At 36.6% G+C, this 19,351-nt stretch overlaps 3 protein-coding genes across 3 annotated transcripts; 2 read left to right on the top strand and 1 right to left on the bottom strand.

Annotated features, from left to right (window-relative positions):
- Window positions 1-389: 389 nt before the first annotated feature.
- On the top strand, window positions 390-7,809 carry LOC146164769 (zinc metalloproteinase nas-7-like). Its single transcript, XM_083380821.1, has 6 exons — window positions 390-408; window positions 4,130-4,216; window positions 4,927-5,061; window positions 6,259-6,419; window positions 7,091-7,253; window positions 7,682-7,809. The coding sequence occupies exons 1-6, from the start codon at window positions 390-392 to the stop codon at window positions 7,807-7,809; spliced, it is 693 nt and encodes a 230-aa protein (XP_083236947.1).
- A 3,790-nt stretch (window positions 7,810-11,599) lies between these two features.
- On the top strand, window positions 11,600-15,730 carry LOC146164768 (hematopoietic prostaglandin D synthase-like). Its single transcript, XM_083380820.1, has 4 exons — window positions 11,600-11,828; window positions 12,442-12,644; window positions 14,922-15,023; window positions 15,548-15,730. Exons 1-4 carry the CDS (start codon window positions 11,693-11,695, stop codon window positions 15,728-15,730), a joined length of 624 nt encoding a protein of 207 aa, XP_083236946.1. The 5' UTR covers window positions 11,600-11,692.
- A 1,768-nt stretch (window positions 15,731-17,498) lies between these two features.
- LOC146164767 (hematopoietic prostaglandin D synthase-like) lies at window positions 17,499-18,256 on the bottom strand. The gene is made up of 2 exons (XM_083380819.1): window positions 18,121-18,256; window positions 17,499-17,752 (listed from the first exon to the last, which is right to left on the bottom strand). Exons 1-2 carry the CDS (start codon window positions 18,254-18,256, stop codon window positions 17,499-17,501), a joined length of 390 nt encoding a protein of 129 aa, XP_083236945.1.
- Between the last annotated feature and the right edge of the window lie 1,095 nt (window positions 18,257-19,351).

Genomic DNA, 19,351 nt, shown 5'->3' with positions numbered 1-19,351 from the left:
AAGTTGAGCAGGGGGATAGTATGAATATCATGGTAGATATCTCAGTTTTGCAGCACACATGAGGTTCGAATTGTAGCACACGTCAACCTTTACTGAAATTAGATGCGCAATTAACTTATTCAAATATATATACACACAAATTTATTACGGTTTCCACCTGCCACAGAACCTGATTGCAATTGAGTTCCTTTCCGCTTAAAATTTTTGGCACTGAATACTTACCACATTGGGCATTTGAATTTACAGGAAAAAAATATCGCTTTCTGGAGTAAAAATGATAGAATTTTGGGGTTTAATTTCAGCAAAATGTTTTTTGTGGGAAATTTGGCAGTCACAAATATTTAATGCACTTGGGCAATAGAATGTAGACTTGACAGGAAGCCTTTATGATGAACCTTATTAAAACAGGTAAGTATAACAGGTAAGGCAAGACAAAAACATATAAAATATTTGCATTATATAACCTAAACACAGCATCTGCCTTTAAAAGACAAATTAAGTTTTTTAATGATTTGGATAAATTAATTACTATACCAAATAAAATTTTGTCGCTGGTCGCCATTTTTTCATCCTACCTAAGAATTCACCACATTTTCATCCATTTCTATTGCCATCATTGTTTGGCTTGGGTTGCGATAGAGTTTGGGTAGGTTAAGTATATCATTATTAATTTCTTCCCAGCAAATTCATGTTTGACAACTTGTTTCGTTACTGTAAAAAAAAGTAGTAGGATTCCAGCCAACGCCAAATTTCATGGCATTTTTATGAAATATTGACTCCTGTTAAGTGTTTAACGCCAAGTTTTTTACTCTGACAATGCTTTTAACAAAACACTTGTTTTAGGTTATAGTATAACTAAATGTAGGGTTTACACTGAGGTGTGACCAGCACCCAGAGTGTTTTTGGCGCATCATGGTGAATTCTACTTAACACATCTTTTATAATACGGCTTAAATTACTGTATTCTTATCTTGTGTTTTAAGATTTGTGAATACATACTCAACAAGACATGTTGACTGAGTGAAATAGGAAAGGTATTTTAGCTTCCTGCTCTTTGGGATCAGTCGAGACAAGAAACGTGTAGAAGACTTATAGGCCGCCGCAGACTCTCATTAAACGCTAGTTACATCTCTCAATTAAGGTAGGTTCACACAGGACCCGTTTTGCTTCTGGCATTAGCGTCCGGCGCAAAGCACTAGTGTCGTCCAGAGCACTAGTGTCGTCTAACTGAAAGTGTTGAAGTTTAAATATTTCAACTTTCGGCGCTCGTCTAGAATCCTACCACAACGAACATTATTTTGGTTAGGGTGCCGGTTAGCGTTTGGGTTTGGGTGAGTCCAGTAATAGTGTTAAACAATATTACTTGACCTACCCACACCCAAACACTAACCGACACCCTAACCCACATATTATGCATTGCTTAATAATCATTTCAACGTTGTGGTAGGATTCTAGACCAGCGCCCAACTTTCTGCAACAGAAAGTGTTGTTTAAAAACCTTTTACAGTAATGCAAGACGCATCTGGTGTGACCCAACCGTTACAATTTCTGTAAGACATTTTATATGATCATTAGAAATGTAGGCGCTCTTTCACTATTGTACATGAAAAGTTATGCAAAAAAAAATAATAATAATACCACATACCACAACGCATATTGTTTGGGTTAGGGTTAGCGTTTGGGTAAGGGTGGGTCAAGTAATATTTTGTTTATTATTAATAATATCTTGACCCACCCTCAACCAAACGCTAACCCGCACCCTAACCAAAACAATATGCGTTGTGGTAAGCGGCATTTGAAGAAAATTTTTTTTATTAATTTTTACGTACAATAGTGAAAGAGCGCCAAAATGTAATTGGTTAAATTGTTTCACTACTAAACAATAAAAACTATATTCAACACACAAAACGTAAAGTTTCCGACAATGCAGGTAGCAGGGGCGTGGTGTCAGATTAGATTTCACTATGAAAGTAAAAACTAAAAGTTCTACTTTGTCAAATCAAGTTTTGGGCGCTGGTTTAGAATCCTACCATAGCGTCCACTTTTTTAATAAGTGTTTTTTTAAGTTGCCTAGTCTACCCAAACCCAAATGCTTACTCACATTCTAACCAAAATAATGTTTGCAGTGCAAGGATTCCGGACCAGTGCCCAGTTTTGTTTTACATGCAATCACAACTTGGTTTATATATAAAGGTTCCAGAATCTATGGTTTTACAAAAATAATATTGAAGAGGCTATTCATCCGGACACCAAAGTAGTGGAAATCGACATATAATCACGTATTGGTGCAACTTTTGAAGAGCCATCCGGTTAAATAGCCACTCACAAAAAATATATTCTTCATATTTTTCAATAAAACATTTCACTGCATTCAACCGCCCGACGTTATCTTGCACTTAACTAGTTGAATATTTTTTTAAATACAATGACGGAGAGTTAACAGTGCACTTTAAAGGTTTAACTTCCCTATTTTAGTTTTATGATTCTTGGCAAAGCCGTAAATTGCAAATCGCAAATGCGCAATTTTGCTTCACTTTTTGTTTAAGTTTACTTTAAAGCAGATGAGTGGGGCGATATTCGTCTTCATTCCTATGAGACATCTGTTTTCCCGAGCCTTTATGAATTTATATTCCGTTTATGCTATTGACTTCAGGAGTACTGCTTTATGGATAATTTTCAGGGAGTCGAACCGGAACCGAACCGGAACTTTATGAACCGGTTTTGAAATAGCGATGGTCGAACCGGAGCTGAACCGGAACTTTTAAATTCCTCCAAACCGAAACCGGAACTGAACCGGATTTCGAAAAAAACCTTGAACCCGAACCGAACCTGAACCGGAAAAGTCAAACGGTTCGAGTCCCTGTTGTAAATTGTCTTATGTACGTCACTATATTTACGCAAAGTTAACTGCTTTGTGACCCGACTTATATTTGGGAATCTCGCTTTTTCGGTGTGACCATATGGCTGTTAGTCTTTTCGGACTGAACCCCGGCTACAGCATTTGCACACAGAATCCTGTTGAATATCACGTGCGGTTATTTGTATTGAATCTACTCATGGTGATGTTATAAGGAATTTTTACAATCCAATTCTTTGTTCGTAGGTTTAGGCAAAAAACTTAAGTAAAACTTAGAGTACCGGTACCAATAATTGTTTAACATAACTTAATAGATTTGTACTCAAAATGTATCCTAAAATTCAATAAGTTCATCAATGTTTCTATAGAACAACATTTGTTCATTTTATGCCTAAGAAAATCGACCTAAATTTATATGGTTTTAATTTGGATAGCTTTCCGTGGGGTAGCCCAACTAAACTTTGGTTCAACACGTCGTGTTAACAAATATTGCTGTAATACGGCCCGCTGTACTGTACATATTCAGTTCACATATGTTGAGGAAATGCTGAATACCGTTTGTATTGTTTTCCGTGTAACCAGCATACTAAGCTGTTCTCATGAAAACCGGAAAGTGAGATTTTATATAGTTTTAGAACAAATCGTTGTTATTTGAGTTTAGAATACCTACACAAACCTATTCTGACGCTGTTCAAAAGCAACTTCAGATTGAAACAATATGAAGGTGATTTTTGTATTGTGGTGCTTGTCAGTCGTTACAGGTTAGTTAAAGAAATTAAGGCATTTAACATAATAAAAAGTATAACTTTTTTGCAAGGAATATACGGTACCGGTACGAATAATAAATAATAAACAACAACGCTTTAATTTTTTAATTTTGTTTTTGTTTGAGAAGCCCTACATCTTAATCAATCAGGTTTTCGGACTGAACAAAACATATCCAACATAGTCGTTGTTTAAGTTTATGCCTTAAAAATCTACGGCGCAGGGGTAAATCAAAGACAGACATATAGTACCGTATGTCTGGCCTTCCTTTATTTAGGTGCTATATATAGTATAAAATTATTTGATATATTATATAACTATATAGCAAAATAGATAGCAATCGCTCTTCTGGTGTAAAAGAAGTATAAACCGACGTTTCGGCAGCAGATACCAGCTAACCTCATCAGTGTTAGGTATCTACCCATTGATATGTTGCTTGTTGAGGATAACTCTCTATATATATGTTTGTAGCAGTTCTTTCTATTTATTTTGTTTTTTCTTATTCAGTGAGTCTGGCTGACGCAAAAACACCAAACTGCTTGCTCCCGCGCTGCGCCTCAAGCGGATTGTTTGAAGGGGATATTGTGGTGGGCAGTAAGTGCTGTAGCTTCAGGGTTATCACAGCAGCTGATATACCGCTAGGTAGCACCCTGGTATAGCGTTGTAATGTCTTAAAGTGACCTCTGCTCTTTCGTAATAACTTGACGCGACTTAAGACTTTTGGGTAAACCAATTGACTTGACTAAACAGCTTTTAAAACAAATATTTTGACTTTAGACTCAATTAATTTATAGCGTTGTAGTAATGTCTTCACGTGCCCTTAAATTGCTCTTTTTTTAATGACCCTGGCGCAACTTTAGACTGTTGGGTTAACCAATTGACTTGACTATACAGCTTTTAAAACAATTATTTTGACTTTAGACTCAATTAATTTGTAGCGTTGTAGTAATGTCTTCACGTGCCCTTAAATTGCTCTTTTTTTAATGACCCTGGTGCGACTTTAGACTGTTGGGTCAACCAATTGACTTGACTATACAGCTTTTGAGACAAATTTTTTTGTACTCAAATCAATCGGAATAGAATTATGTCAAAAACTAAAAAGGTTTAAAGCATTTTTTATGCGACTTGAAATTAAATGTGTTATGGCAATTAGCCTACTTGGTTTGGGTTTTATTAGTAATGTATTTTTGATTTGACTTGCTTACCGCGAAATCACTTAAAAATAATTTGTTTACAACAGTGATCTGGTGTTCATATAATTGAGTCTAAAGATAAATAAATGCAATTTCCTGCAATCTTTGCAGAGGGTAACATCGCCGAGATATCGGCTTTGTACGGAATTGGAAAAGCACCAAACGCTGCGGCTCCCAGAAACTACCGTCCCTGGCCTAAGAAGGGAAACTTTGTTCGGATTCCATACAAGTTCACCAAAGGCATGAGTGAGTTGCTATAAACAACAATCACTATTTGCCATAGACAAACCGACGTTTAGAATCGCCCTAGTTGCTTATTACTGAGGCGAATATTTATTGACCTAAAAATGAGAAATTTTGACCTAAAAAATTAAAATTTTGACCTAAAAAATTAAAATTTTGACAACATTTGACCTAAAAATATATTTTTTTGACAAAATCTTGACCTTTTATAAAATACATTGATTAAAACAGCATATTTTTGTGTTAAAGTACTGCATTAGTGTCTTGGCGTTGTCAACCACACGTTTTTGATGTTTTACTGACGTACGAACAAAACAAATCAGATATTTTTTCGAGTTTATTCAAAACTCATGAAAATGCTTATTGTTATGTTTGTCATTTAAAAAAAGGATTTTAGAAAATTGTTGTGTAAACAGTTGAAATAAGCCTACAACTTAAAGATAATTTCAAAATTTTAGCAAAAATCTAGTTATCGAAAAGACAGCCAATACTGTTCAATACATTTGTTTTCAAAGATAAACAACTATAATGTAAAATCAAAGTTCTAGCTGAGCATAAAAAGTTCTAGCTGAGCAATGTGATAAAGGCCTGGATGTTTAATTCTGCAAGCTCGCGTATACCATATTTATTTTGCTCTATTGAAGACATAATACAGTAAATATGTCGTTAAATACAACTCAAAACTAAATTTTCTCAATAAAATTTTAACTAAACAATAGTTGACTATATAGTGTTTTTTAATTTTGTAAACTAATTCTGTGTATTTTTAATCGATTTTAAATTGCAATAATTTTGGCAAATTTTGACCTAACATGTAAATTTTGACAAAATTTTGACTTTTTGACAACAAGTCAAAAAATATTTGCCCTACTTATTACTTTCTGTTTTTCAAAAGCTCGGTATTGACCTACGGTACATGCGATTTGAGCTTAATACGACTGTGAAATAAGGATGCCGCCAAAGCGCAGCTTCTCATTATTGGTGTGACATGAATATTGGCGTTTTCAACAAATTAAAATCGACTATACGTATAGAAAGGTCAAACTTTTCGTTTTTTGGCTACTGTTTAACACATTCACCTTTTTGGAGCGTTCCAACAAAAAATGGCGCTGATCCATAAAACACAACACGAAAAGAGAAAAAATGCTGGCGAAAACGCTTTCGGTCACGATAATCCGTGCTCTATCATCTGAATTTAAGGTCCCTTGAAAAAAAGAGCGATCCGAGCGGGTATTAAACGTTTCAGAGAAGAAACCTGCGTGAAGTTTATCCGCAGAAGGAAGAACGAAGAAGATTACATCAAGTTCATCGAAACGAGTGGCTGTTCGTCTGAAGTTGGAAGACAGAGAGGTGTGCAGAAGGTAAAAATCAACGCCTTTATCGCATACATTTAAGCTGTCGCTAATAAGTACGAGTTGTTTGCGGCGTAAAGTTGGTAATTGATAGTGCTTGATGCTTAGCATGCAAGCACATGCTTAACCGTCGATTTATAATTTCTCTGTTTTAAAGTTATTCTGAAAGTTACAGCCAGCTTATACCTGTTCACTTAACATGTTGTATGGGTGTTTATTAAGTTACAGTGTATTGTATAACCTAGTAATGCTATGACTTAACTGCAGGTAAATACCTTGACTTGATTAAGGTCATTTGCCAAAATTACTCGACTTGAACTTCAGTGACTTTATGCAAATGACGTTTATTAATAAAAAATAAATAAAATGTTGTTATTTTTTTAACTTTGCGTCAAAAAATCGCTTGCTACTAATTTCGTTTATAGTTTTTGTGATGTGAAATGTTGCTTGGAATGAAATATATTTAGTACTAATTTTCAAAGTTTAACATTTAATTTCGATATCAATGTTTAGGAATAGACTTGCGTAACTAATGACGTGGACTGGGGCTTAATTTGGGTGGCTTGGACTTGGTCCGTAACTTAAGTTATTAAAAAAGGTTTTTTTATAACAATGTCATAAACTGTATATAGTGCGAAGTTTTTGTTTTGGGTTAGAAAAAAAATCGAAACATTTTGCAGGAAAATATAATCAACTATTTGGTTAAGGTGTCAGTAGCTAACGGATGTGAGAGGCTCGGCACAGTTGTTCACGAGCTTATGCACGCAATTGGATTCTGGCACGAACAGTCACGTGATGACAGAGACAATCACGTGATAATCGTTTGGAAGAACATTCCGAAAAGTAAGTGTATTAATCTTTTTTAACAATTTGTTTTGACAAAGATTTATAAAAACTCCCTAAATTGCGGATATTCCAAGTTGAATGACTTGGTGTTTACTGTCTTAAAAAGCCTCTCTACATGAGCGTGTTAGCTGACCCGTGTCAGAAAGCGCGCGAATGCCTACAAAAGCGCGGGAAAACGAATTGGTCTACATCAGTGGTTCTCCGAGTTTTGTTCATATTCCTCCCTTAAAGACTCAAAGACTGGTATCCTTAGTGTACAGTAAAACTTTATAGTCACCACCCTTTTCGACGTTTCGTCCTGTCGTCTCTTAAATTGCTATAACGATACTTTTCAGATGCGGCAACAAACTTTGGATTTAAACATCTTTAAATCAGTGCCCATATGAAGTTTTACATTGTCTCTACAAGAATGCCTTGATTTTCAGGAAGTAGGTTCAACTTCAGGAAACAAGAAACGGAGTCTTTTGGTTCTCCTTACGACGTAAATTCGACGATGCATTACAATTCCTACGACTTCTCAATCAATTCGGGCCCGACTATCACTGACCTGTAACTAAGCTTGTATTTAATTTGTATTTTTTACAAAGTTAAGCTACAGTAAATTTTCGGAAAGAAACCTGATGAAATATTTTTTGCGTACAAGCTCTATAGGCTAGTGTACAGCTCCTTGTAAAGTTGTATTTAAACATTGCATGCCAAACTCTGAATTTACATGCGACTGTATAGCGATTTGTATTGTCTGTAAACCAATTTATATGTCTATGTTCGCGCTGCTGTTTACAAGAAGGAACACAAAGTTTGCTTTGGCCCTACAATAAATTTTGGTTCGCGAGGACCATGCTCGGAATAAAATGTATTTAAAACAAGTAGACCTGAATAGAATAAAAAAAACAAGTAGACAATGAATAGATTAAAATCAAGTCAAACTACTTCAAGGAGAAGGCGCCAAAGCGGTTTTAATCATAGTCTTTTATTCGAAGATATTTATTTTATTTTTTCCAGTTATTCACTAAGACTTCGTTTAGCCTTAAATTACTCCCTAAAACTGTCCAAGTACCCCAGGGGGTCCCCGGACCCCATCAGTGTAGGAAACCCTAATTTACATTTTGTACAACCAAATAAATGTTTGAAAGACCAATGTTCCATAAAATTGCACGGTGTTTATACTGGCGAAACCCGTGTGTACTTTGGATCCGCCGCAACATCTTAATTAAAGTCGCTCCAATGTGCTTCTGTTTTTTCTTTTTAGAGACGGAAATCCCCTTGAAACACAACGTGACGATTTTTCCAGCGAAGATATCAAGCAAATCAATGCTAAATACAACTGTACCCTTTCAATATAATGTACATTTTACACTCTTTTTATCTTAAATATAATAATCAAGAAAATCTCGTGGATGAATGATTTACTGAAAGAAGGGCGTAACCAGGTTGGGTGGAATGCGAGGCAATGGCTACTCCATACTGCATTTTGGGGCTCTTTCAACTACGTAAATGGCAGTCTGTATTATGTTTCGAAGTCGGTTTTAATAAAATCGTTTTAGTATAAGGCCGCGCCAGTGTCTTATCCTAAAATAAAAGGTTCGGGCAACAATACGATATAGAATAATATGTTATTACCAAGGATTCATATTAGCATATCTTAAAATAATGTAGGATCTATGAGCTAAGCCGAACAAGAAGAAGAAGAAATTAAAAAAGTATATGCTTTATATTTGAAAATAACTTTTCTTTAGCACGCGATGCACCTGGCAACCTTTCAAGGCGCACCGTTTTTTAGGAAGCTATCGATAAGTAATAATTTGCACAATCCGATAATAGTTTTGTATTTTTCTACACTTTTTTTAGCAAATCGATAACATTTTAACATCTTTGTATTGCAGCTGTTGTATTGTAAGCAACCTAACCAACGTAAAACGTTAACAAAATAAACACAGTGCTATACACGGTTTCCGGAGGTTACTTATGCATAACGTCATAAAGTTAGTTAAAAACGTGACGTTATGCTCTTACGTAACACTTTCAGACATCAACTTTGATGGTAGCATATTATTTTACAATCATATATTGTCCAATCAAACCATTTTTGCTACTATTTAGCTCTTCTTTATTATTTCAAAGGGCTTTATGTGTAAATGTCCATATTCGATAATCCCAATAAAATATTTTGTTTCGATATGCCGTAGCAGACGAAAGCTATAGTGGCCTAACGTTCCATTAGAATAATTGCTCTTCTAAAGTCGCTTTTTGACCAACGATTTGGCGCCTAAAAGCGCTAAAAAAAGAAATCGGCCAAAAAAACACTTGGAAAGACGCTCGTGCCCGTTTATTGTCGAAAAACCTCATAACAACAACACACTGCAATAAATTTCACTGCAATAAACTAGCTGTTCTTAAACTGGGGTATTGAGGAGGTTTAAGGGGTCCGCGACTTTTTTTAAATTTCATTGACTATAAAAATGATTTACATCAGCCAGAGCACATCTTCTCATTGAGTAGATTAATAATAATAGCAAATCTATTGGCATATTTTGTAAATAGTTTATTTTTAGCCTGTATAACTATAGTTGCTAGGATGTTACAGTAAGCTCATCACAGAACACAGTAATATTTTAATGTATTTCGGGAGGCCGGGTGTCGAGCCAGGCTTTAATGTTGGGTCTTAGTGCAACCGTCTTCTGTAGTGCATCCACTGCGGGAAAATCTTCTACTGTGGTACCGAATTTACCACTCATGATTTCTATGAGCGCGTAGATGGCGACGTCAGCGGCAGAAAACTGAAAAATATGTTTTTTTTATATAACTTAATATCGAAGAACATTTGTTTAATTTAAGCATCAATTTTATTATTCTTTTTTTAGTCAAATACATTTATTTTTCAAAAATAATTTTTGCGGCAATGTGATGCTGTTGGATTTAGTGTAGGCTAACGTTATCCAAAGCATTTTAAATCCCATTTTTAATCCTAGTTGATTCGATGCCTAACATCGCGACAGAACATTGCATTATAAATACTACCCAAGCAGTGATGAAACGAGTCATTTTAAAATCACTTTGAAGTCCCTTTAAAGTTTTTCATAGAACAACTCCAAGTCAAAGTCAAATTCCAAGTCATAATAAGAGCAATTAAACTCTCAAGACTTCATTCAACCAAAGTCATTTCTCCAAAAAACTTAAGTCAAGTCATGTTATTTTGCCCAAGAGCGTTAAGTCAAGCCATTTAAAAACACTGACATAAGTGCACTTAAGTCAGGTCATCAAGTCATTGACTTAGGTCTTTACAACACTCCTACTCAGTAGGCTACCTACCTAATTGGTTAAATAAATTATTTGGGTTTGACTTTACATATCCTGTAATGTTTGTACGCCACTAATTAACCCAATAAATAATAATTTTTTTATGTGGTGAATAAAAGTAAGAAAGTATTGCAATTAAGTCAAATCGGTATTTGACAATTTTGTAGAGAAATTGTTGAAATTAAAACAACCAGGATGGTTCTTAACATATATTGTACGATTCTATACATATTTTAACAAAACCTAACATACTTTAAATGTAACACTTTATGTTTGGAAAGTGTGCAGTGGAGGTATTAATGTCGCTATATTAACCTTTTCGAATAGAATAGATCATAGTTAAACACGCCATTTTCGTAATGCCGCTTTCACGCAGACTGTGGCGTGTTACTCTGATTGTGGTTAACCATTAGGCAGACACACGATGCCTATGACGAAGATCTCACGCTATCCGTAACATTACTTTTTGGTTTACTATGATGATAACGACATTTGTCTTTTATAGCCGTGGGCTACAACATGAGGCTACGGTTTAATAACATGTCACAACGTAATGTACGATGATGAAGAGCCTATAGCATTATGGTTTGTTTCAATTTGTTTAACCAGACAAAATTCAGGTAGACTTCGTACAATATCGAGGTTATTGTGGGTGTAATTAATTTTTAACAATTAGAATTAAACTGATAAATCCTCTATTTAACCTTGGCAACGCCGGGTATTTCTTTTAGCTTATCATATTTGTGCTAAAAGTGTGTTTTCCTGGTTTGCTAAACTGCTACAGGATTATCGGCTTAACTTCCGGAAATCTTGCAATATCGAAATCCCAGCGCACGAAGCTCGCTGAGGTTGAAGTTACTAGGACACGTTTTTTGCACTTATGTGGAATCAGTTATTGCCTTATGATTAAGACTTCTGCGCCTGTTATGTAATGTGTCACGAAGTAGTGCAGTTTTGGTAACTGTGCGTGGTCGAATTCGGCTTAGTTCTGTTGAAAATTCTTCCGCTGTTACAGATGCTCACGCAAATTTGTTATATCGTTAATATTAAGATAACGCTATTCGAGAATTTGAAAATTGCAGGGAGTTTATAGTCTTTGTTGATACAACATTCGGAATAGTTCAAAATCAACAGTCGACATGCCTTCCTATAAATTGGTGTACTTCAATGGTCGAGGTCTTGCCGAGATGTGCCGACTGCTTTTTGCCGAGGCCAATCAAAACTATGAGGATTTTCGTATCAATAGTGTTGCCCAATGGACTGAGATCAAAGAACGTAAGTAATCGTGTACATCAGACAGTGTTTCTCAACCTTTTATGGATAGCGGCATCCCTCAGAAATAACAATAATTCGCGGCACCCCTACAAGATTTTTTCGTTGGTAATTCAGTATAACGTTACAATAAACGGAACTGGAACGATATAATTGATTTATCTAATCTTTACAAAAATAGTTGCAAGAGTTGAGCACATCAGGTTCTTAAAGGTTCTCAAATATCTCTCGGTACCCTATATTTAGAAATAGCACCCCAGGGTGTCGCAGCACCCCGGTTAAGAAAAAAACACTGGTTTACATTAATTTTAACCTAAAGTGCCAGCGGGCGCTATTTTTTACCAGGGGGCGTTTCGACGAATTGTGTCAAGGGGGCGCGGCTCAAAAAACCCTGGTCTATATAGTGATTCGTGTAAAACGACATAACTTTGATGCACACTTTCTTACAACTATAAGTGTTTGATTAAGCTATTTCACTTTAAAAAAGTGATGGATCTGAGGTTTTATAATAGCAGGCTATCTTCTGCATTTCGGTTTCGGTGTCACAGAGAACGCCAACCAAAACCATGGCCATTACTACTTTTCTCGTGCTTGACTAATTATCGTTTTACTGCAGAAATGCCATTCAAGAAGGTGCCGGTTCTTTTTGTGGACGGAGCTCACATAGCAAACTCGCGAGCCGCGTTTCGCTTTTTGGCGCGCGAATTCGGCTTGGCTGGCAGCTGCAACATCGAGCAAGGCAAAATCGACGTTTGGTTGGAAACCTTCTCAGAATCCTTTCTTGAATTTCCTTACACGGAGACCGATCAAGTCAAAAAGGTTGTGTTGGAAAAGCCACGTGGCTACTAATAGGCAAACAGTACGGTGTGCAATTGTAAGATGTCTAAGATTGAGTTTCGCATAGTCCCATATCGCGAAGTATATACGGTATCGAGGGATACCTGTTCAACAAACAGCAATTCAGTGGTGTAATCAGGGCTGCGGAGTCGGAGTCGGACTCGGGACTCGGAACTCGACGGAGTCGGTTTGTTTCGCCGGAGTCGGACTCGGGGACTCGGGTAAGACCACGTAAAACTACCCGAGTCCCGAGTCCGACGTACGCATGCGCAGTATCAAATTTTAAAACTGTTAAGGCGGCAAAATGTAAGTTGTAAATGTGTAATAGCAAATGGTGAAATATTGTTAAACTATGTAATGCGCGCGGGTGGATGAATTATGACATCAATATGAGTGGATTGCGAAAAATCCACCTTAATTTAGTTGCGTAAATGGTTAAAATACAATAGGGCTACCATATTTTCAGCGCCTTAAAAAAGGACATTTTCTTGCCTGCAAGTAAAACGAAAGTAGAATTGTTAGGTTTGAGAAAAACGTGCCATATCCAAGTATTGCATTCAGCTTCGAAATTAACACGTTCTTTTCTGAAACACGGATACTTCTGGCGAACTCATCAGTAAACAGAGTTTTCCTTTTCAGCATTTTAATGTATAGCTTATATTTTGCTTTATTGTTGTCTAAATTTAAAGAAAGCGTCTGCTGAGAACCACCTGATGCCATAGACAATTGGTTCCTAATCTTTTTCAGCCGTGTCCCCCTTGGTAATTTTCCCATGCCTTGCGCCCCCCCTCTCTACGAAAAGCACTTCGGCATTTTTAATCAAATATCACTGAGACAACTCGTTAATAATGAAGTTTGTCGTGGGTCGCGCAAAGCGCGAAAAAAATTAGGTTTAATTGGTGCTAAACTGTAAATTCAGGAGGCTTTTAGCATTGGGCACACAACAAATTGCTCGTGCACGAGTTGATTTTGACAAACGTGTTGTGAGGGCATTCACTCCACAGTTGTAAGCCAGCGATGCCAGCGCAAATAAAAATGAAAGCGCACAAATTAAACTTTGCGTTATCGTGTTTCAAAAGATGGGATAACACACAACAACAGCAGCAATATTGCAAAAACATTATCGATTCGCGCGAAAAAGTTTGAGTCCCCTGTTGCTAGCCTGTTATCCAATTAAATAAAACATGGATAAAAAATAGTTCGAACGGTGGATGAATTTTATCGTTTATCTATAAGTTAGCAAAACTTGAAATAGGGCCGTTATACCTTCAATGATATGAAAACATGCAATGGCACTCAAAGAGACTTTGTGCTAAATAAAGTTAACATATAAGTAGAAAAGATTCGCGCCGTGCGCGAAAATTTTTTGCCGTTTTAATGTTAAAGTTGGTCAAAACAGAGTTTGTTCAGCGCTGTAGGAGTGGTGTACAACACAGCGAAACCATTGGAATCATTGCAAAAATTAAATATTAACATAGAGCTAGCGCAAAAAAGTATGAGAAACTAACTCGAAATGCGAAAAAAAGTGGACATTTGGACATCTTTGAGCGTCCTCGGAGGACCATTCAGTTTTCTTAAGAAAAGAGGACAAATCCTCCTAAAAGATGACGTATGGTAGGCCTATACTGTAGAGTCTTAGCTGAACTCCGGACTCGACAAAATCTTACATTTGGCCGGAGTCGGACTCGGGACTCGGGACTTGGGAGTCGGACTCGGGTTTATTTTTTTGGCCGGAATCGGACTCGGGAGTCGGACTCGGGTTTATTTTAACCGACTCCGCAGCCCTGGTTGTAATAATTTAAGTCAGTGCCCTTGATTCACTGTTTTTTCAATTAACTCAAACTTACTAAAGTCGTTTCGGAAAAATAACTTAACTTGACTCCTGTCTTTTGAACAAATGACTTGTGTTGGACTTTTTGTGAGTTATTTCTTATAATCAGACCAGCTAATAATGACTTGACTGGTACTTGATTGGGCAACCAATGTCAGGGACTTAGCTTATCATTTTTTGGAAATACTTGACGGGGACTTACATTGTTTTACGAATCAATTGTCTGAGACTTGAGTCGTTTTCAAATTACACTGCCCAGCATTCTTGGTTGTAAATATTATGCATCCTGTTAACTTTGTTTAGCTTACGATTTACTCGTTTTGAGCAAGTTTGGCTCTTGCCCCCGTAAGAGTCTCATTGCGTTACGCGCTGAGCTCGATTTTGAGTTGTTACTCTTCAAACGTAAAACAACTCCTTATATCTGTCAGGCAGAAAAGATCAAAGAAGTTATGGAGAAAATCGTGAAACCGAAGTTGAGCCTGCTAAACGAGGAAATCAAAAAGACAAGAGGACCTTATATATTTGCAGAGGTTAATATCGCGACATTGACACCTCTACTGCGCACTTTCCAGACATGAAGGGCAATTTAAATTTATTCAGGAGGTATTTAGTGGCGTACAAACAAACACGGTAATTTATTTAACCACTTAGGTGTACTGAGTGGCAGTGTTGTTATGACTTAAGTCAATGCATTGACTTAAGGGCACTTACGTCCAATTGTTTTTTATAAAACTGGGTTATTTATCTTAACTATTGCACAGAAAACATTTTACTTACAACATGATGCGTTGAGGTTATTTTTTACTTGATATTTTATCAGTTATAATAGTTAAACATTTTATTTTTATGACAAGGACTTAACAAGTTGACTTGTTCTAATTATACCTTAACTGGGACTTGACTTGTTATTTATTTGAAAAGACTTGACTCATACTTTATTTTATTAACACCTTGACCGTGACTTAACGTCATTAAGTTATATAAAAAATAATACAATTATTAAGCAACCTACAAAGCGGGTGCGACTTTTCTAAAAAAAACTATGATCTCTTAGTTTTCCGCCGGAGACGTCGCCATCTACGCGCTCATAGAATTCCTGAATGATAAATTCGGTACCACAGTAGAAGATTTTCCCGCGGTGGATGAACTACAGAAGACGGTGTCGCAAAGACCCAACATAAAAGCCTGGCTCGACACTCGGCCTCCCGAAATACATAAAACTAATACTGTTCTGTAATTAGCTTACTGTAACATGCTAGAAACTATACTTATTGTTTTTCTGGCTTGCTCTGCTTGCATCATAGATCGACAGATTCGGCGAGTCTGCGATGGCTTTTCGGTGTACTATTGATACGGAAGCCGTAATCGTTGGTCATAAAGCAACTTCCGAGGGGCTAGATCACAGATGTTATTAAACACATATGTTGGTGTGTGTCTTTCATTGATTGATACGGACTGATGATCCCCCAGTGTGAAGTTGCTTGTACTAACAAAATGTGCAAGTATTGGCGCATGGTTGTTTCTCGACTCGCTCCTCTCTGAGCCTGCATAGCTCAGTTGGTAGAGCGACGGTCCCGGCTTGACCGGAGGTCGTGAGTTCGAACCTCACTGCAGGCCAGTTGTTTTTCTGGCTTGCTCTGCTTGCATCATAGATCGACAGATTCGGCGAGTCTGCGATGGCTTTTCGGTGTACTATTGATACGGAAGCCGTAATCGTTGGTCATAAAGCAACTTCCGAGGGGCTAGATCACAGATGTTATTAAACACATATGTTTGTGTGTGTCTTTCATTCATCTTTTCAAATAAATAACAAGTCAAGTGCAATTCCAAAGTCAAGTCAAGTAAAGTCATTTGAAAAGAGTTACTTAAGTGCACTTAAGTCAAGTCATCAAGTAATTGACCTAAGTCATCATAACCCTGCTACTCAGTACTTACCTAACTCGTTAAATAATGTATTGGGGTTTGACTTTACATATCCTGTAATGTTTGTACGCCCCTAATTAACCCAATAAATAATAATTTTTTACAAGTAGGCTATGTGGCGAATAAAAAAAGAGAAAGTATTGCAATTAAGTCAAATTGCGGTATTTAGAATCAATGTGAAATTTGTAGAGAAATTGGTTAAATTAAAACAGCCAGGAGGGTTTTTTAACATACATAGTAGGACTCTATATATCTTTTAATAAAACCTAATATACTTTAAATGTAACACTTAATGTCTGGAAAGTGCGCAGTGAAGGGGTCAATGTCGCTATATTAACCTTTTCGAATAGATAAGGTCCCTTTGTCTTTTTGATTTCCTCGTTCAGCAGGCTCAACTTCGGTTTTACAAATTTCTCCATAGCTTCTTTGATCTTTTCTGCCTGACAAATAAAATGAGTTGTTTTACGTTTGAAGAGTAACAATTCGAAATCGAGCACAGCGCGTAATGCTGTCAACTTTCACAGCGGCTAGAGCCAAATTTGCTCAAAAAACGAATAAAACGTGAGCTGAGTAAAATCAACAGGTTGTACAATATTTACAATCAAGGGTGATTGGCAGTGTTGTAAACAAGTAATTTGAAAAGACTTAAGTGTCAGACAATTGATTTGTAAAGTACTGTGTGTCCAAGTCAAGTCCTTTCAGAAGTAACAAGTCAAGTCCCAGTCCAAGTAATCGGTTGTCAAGTCAAGTCCCAGTCATGTCGTTATTAGCTCGTCCGATTATAAGCATTTACTCACAAAAATATCCAGCAAGTCAAAAATTTGTACAAAAGACCCAAGTCAAGTTATTTTCGATACATCAATACCCCGATACTTCGACAAGTATGAGATTGCTCGAAAATTAATTAAGAGCAACAAAAAATTACCATATAGGCATTGCACACCGAATATTTACTAGCTTATACTTTACTCAACCTTACCTTTATATTGGCTAACTTAATTCACTGAGTGTAGCAAAACGTATCAGATAAAAACAATGTGTTCAACATTGGTAACTGACCGATTTGTGCAGTTAAGTATCACTTAAGTAAGATAAAAGTAAGAGTAGCAGCCACACAGCTTTTCCAACACAACCTTTTTGACTTGATCGGTTTCCGTGTGAGGAAATTCGAGAAAGGATTCTGAGAAGGTTTCCAACCAAACGTCGATTTTGCCTTGCTCGATGTTGCAGCTGCCAGCCAAACCAAATTCGCGCGCCAAAAAGCGAAACGCGGCTCGCGAGTTTGCAATGTGAGCTCCGTCCACAAAAAGAACCGGCACCTTCTTGAATGGCATTTCTGCAGTAAAGTAATCATTGGTCAAACGTAAGCACGAAAAATATTCAATATTCTGGGTATCGTTTGGCGTTTTGTATGACACCGAAATGCAAGAGATAGACTGCTATAGCCTACTGCATATAAAACCTCAGATTCATCACTTTTTAAAGTAAAAGAGCCTAATCAAATATTTTATTGTGTGAGTAGTGTTCATCAAAATTAAGTCGTTTGGCAGTACCACACTATACAGACCATGGGTTTATGTAGCTTTTGGGGCAGCGCGCCCTTTGCCAAAGTGTATTGAAACGCACCCTCGTCGAAACTAGCGCTCCGTGGCTTTTCAACCCGATTTACCCTTCGAGTTTAAATTGATGTACACGATTACTTACGTTCTTTTACCTCGGCCCATTGGGCAGCACTACAGATACGGAAATCCTCATATTTTTGATTGGCCTCGGCAAAAAGCAGTCGGCACATCTCGCCAAGACCTCGACCATTGAAGTACACCAATTTATAGGAAGTCATGTCGGCTGTTGCTTTTCAACTATTCCGAACTATTGTAGGTTATTAACAAAGACTATTAACTCTTGGAATAATATTATCTAACAATGAACAATATAAAAAATTTTTGTCAACATCTGTGATAGCGGCATACTTTTCGTCAGAGCGGCTAAAATGCTATATTCGGCCACGCACAGTTACCAAAACTCAAAACTGCATTACTTCGTGGCACATTACATGACTGTCCAATAAGTCTGAAACATAAGGCAATACACTGCATCCGCATAATTGCAAAATACGTGAGAGCTTTCTCCCTGATTTTTAACTCGCTGATTCACGATTTGAATTACAAGACACACTCTCCAAAAAAAGCAATTGCATCTAGCCAATATCAATCAGGAAACAGGATCTTTTTTGTTTGTTTGTGGGGTTCCATGACATTTTTTAAGAGATGGTGTCACAAAATTACGTCAAGACGTGAAGTCACCAAAATTGACGAAACACCACTTAGCACACATGTTGTTTGTTTTGTTACTGTTGTAGGTTGGAGAAGTGTTACTTTTAAAAAGGCAAACCCTTATATAAAATAATATTTTTATAAATAAAACAAGATGTGACCTGAAAATAAATTTAAGCCTGACATAATATTACTAAAAAGTCATCATTTTTAATTACTGAAACACCAATATGGTATTCAGCGATTAAAATGAGTGTGAAGTGAAATGTCATTGGACTTTTCCAAGCGCGATCCGATTTCGAGAGTTGATCTACAGTTATTTTGTTAATAAAGCGTCTATACTCATCGAAAAAAATTCACTAAAAATAATTAATATTTTCACTAACCTCCGGGTAACCGTTTAGGTTTGAATAGTGTTTGTTATCCATTATATCTTACGCACCACCGTTATTGACGAAGCCCTTCTATTCGTTGAGCTCTTATTTATATAAGAAACACAAAACAGTAAGTAAATCAAAAACAAAAATGGTTAAGGCTTTCTGTTTGACTTTTCATCATTTATCATAACCTGAATCATTTATCATAACCTGAAACTTGGCAGAAATTTAGTTTTTGTCCTGCCATATTAAAATTCATACTTTTTTGTAATGCAGTAATGGTTT

Source organism: Ascidiella aspersa, chromosome 2 (assembly GCF_963924565.1).
Source record: "Ascidiella aspersa chromosome 2, kaAscAspe10.2, whole genome shotgun sequence".
Taxonomy (NCBI): Eukaryota; Metazoa; Chordata; class Ascidiacea; order Phlebobranchia; family Ascidiidae; genus Ascidiella; species Ascidiella aspersa.
Note: the sequence above shows the minus strand (reverse complement) of the source record. Positions and strands in the feature narration are given on the sequence as shown.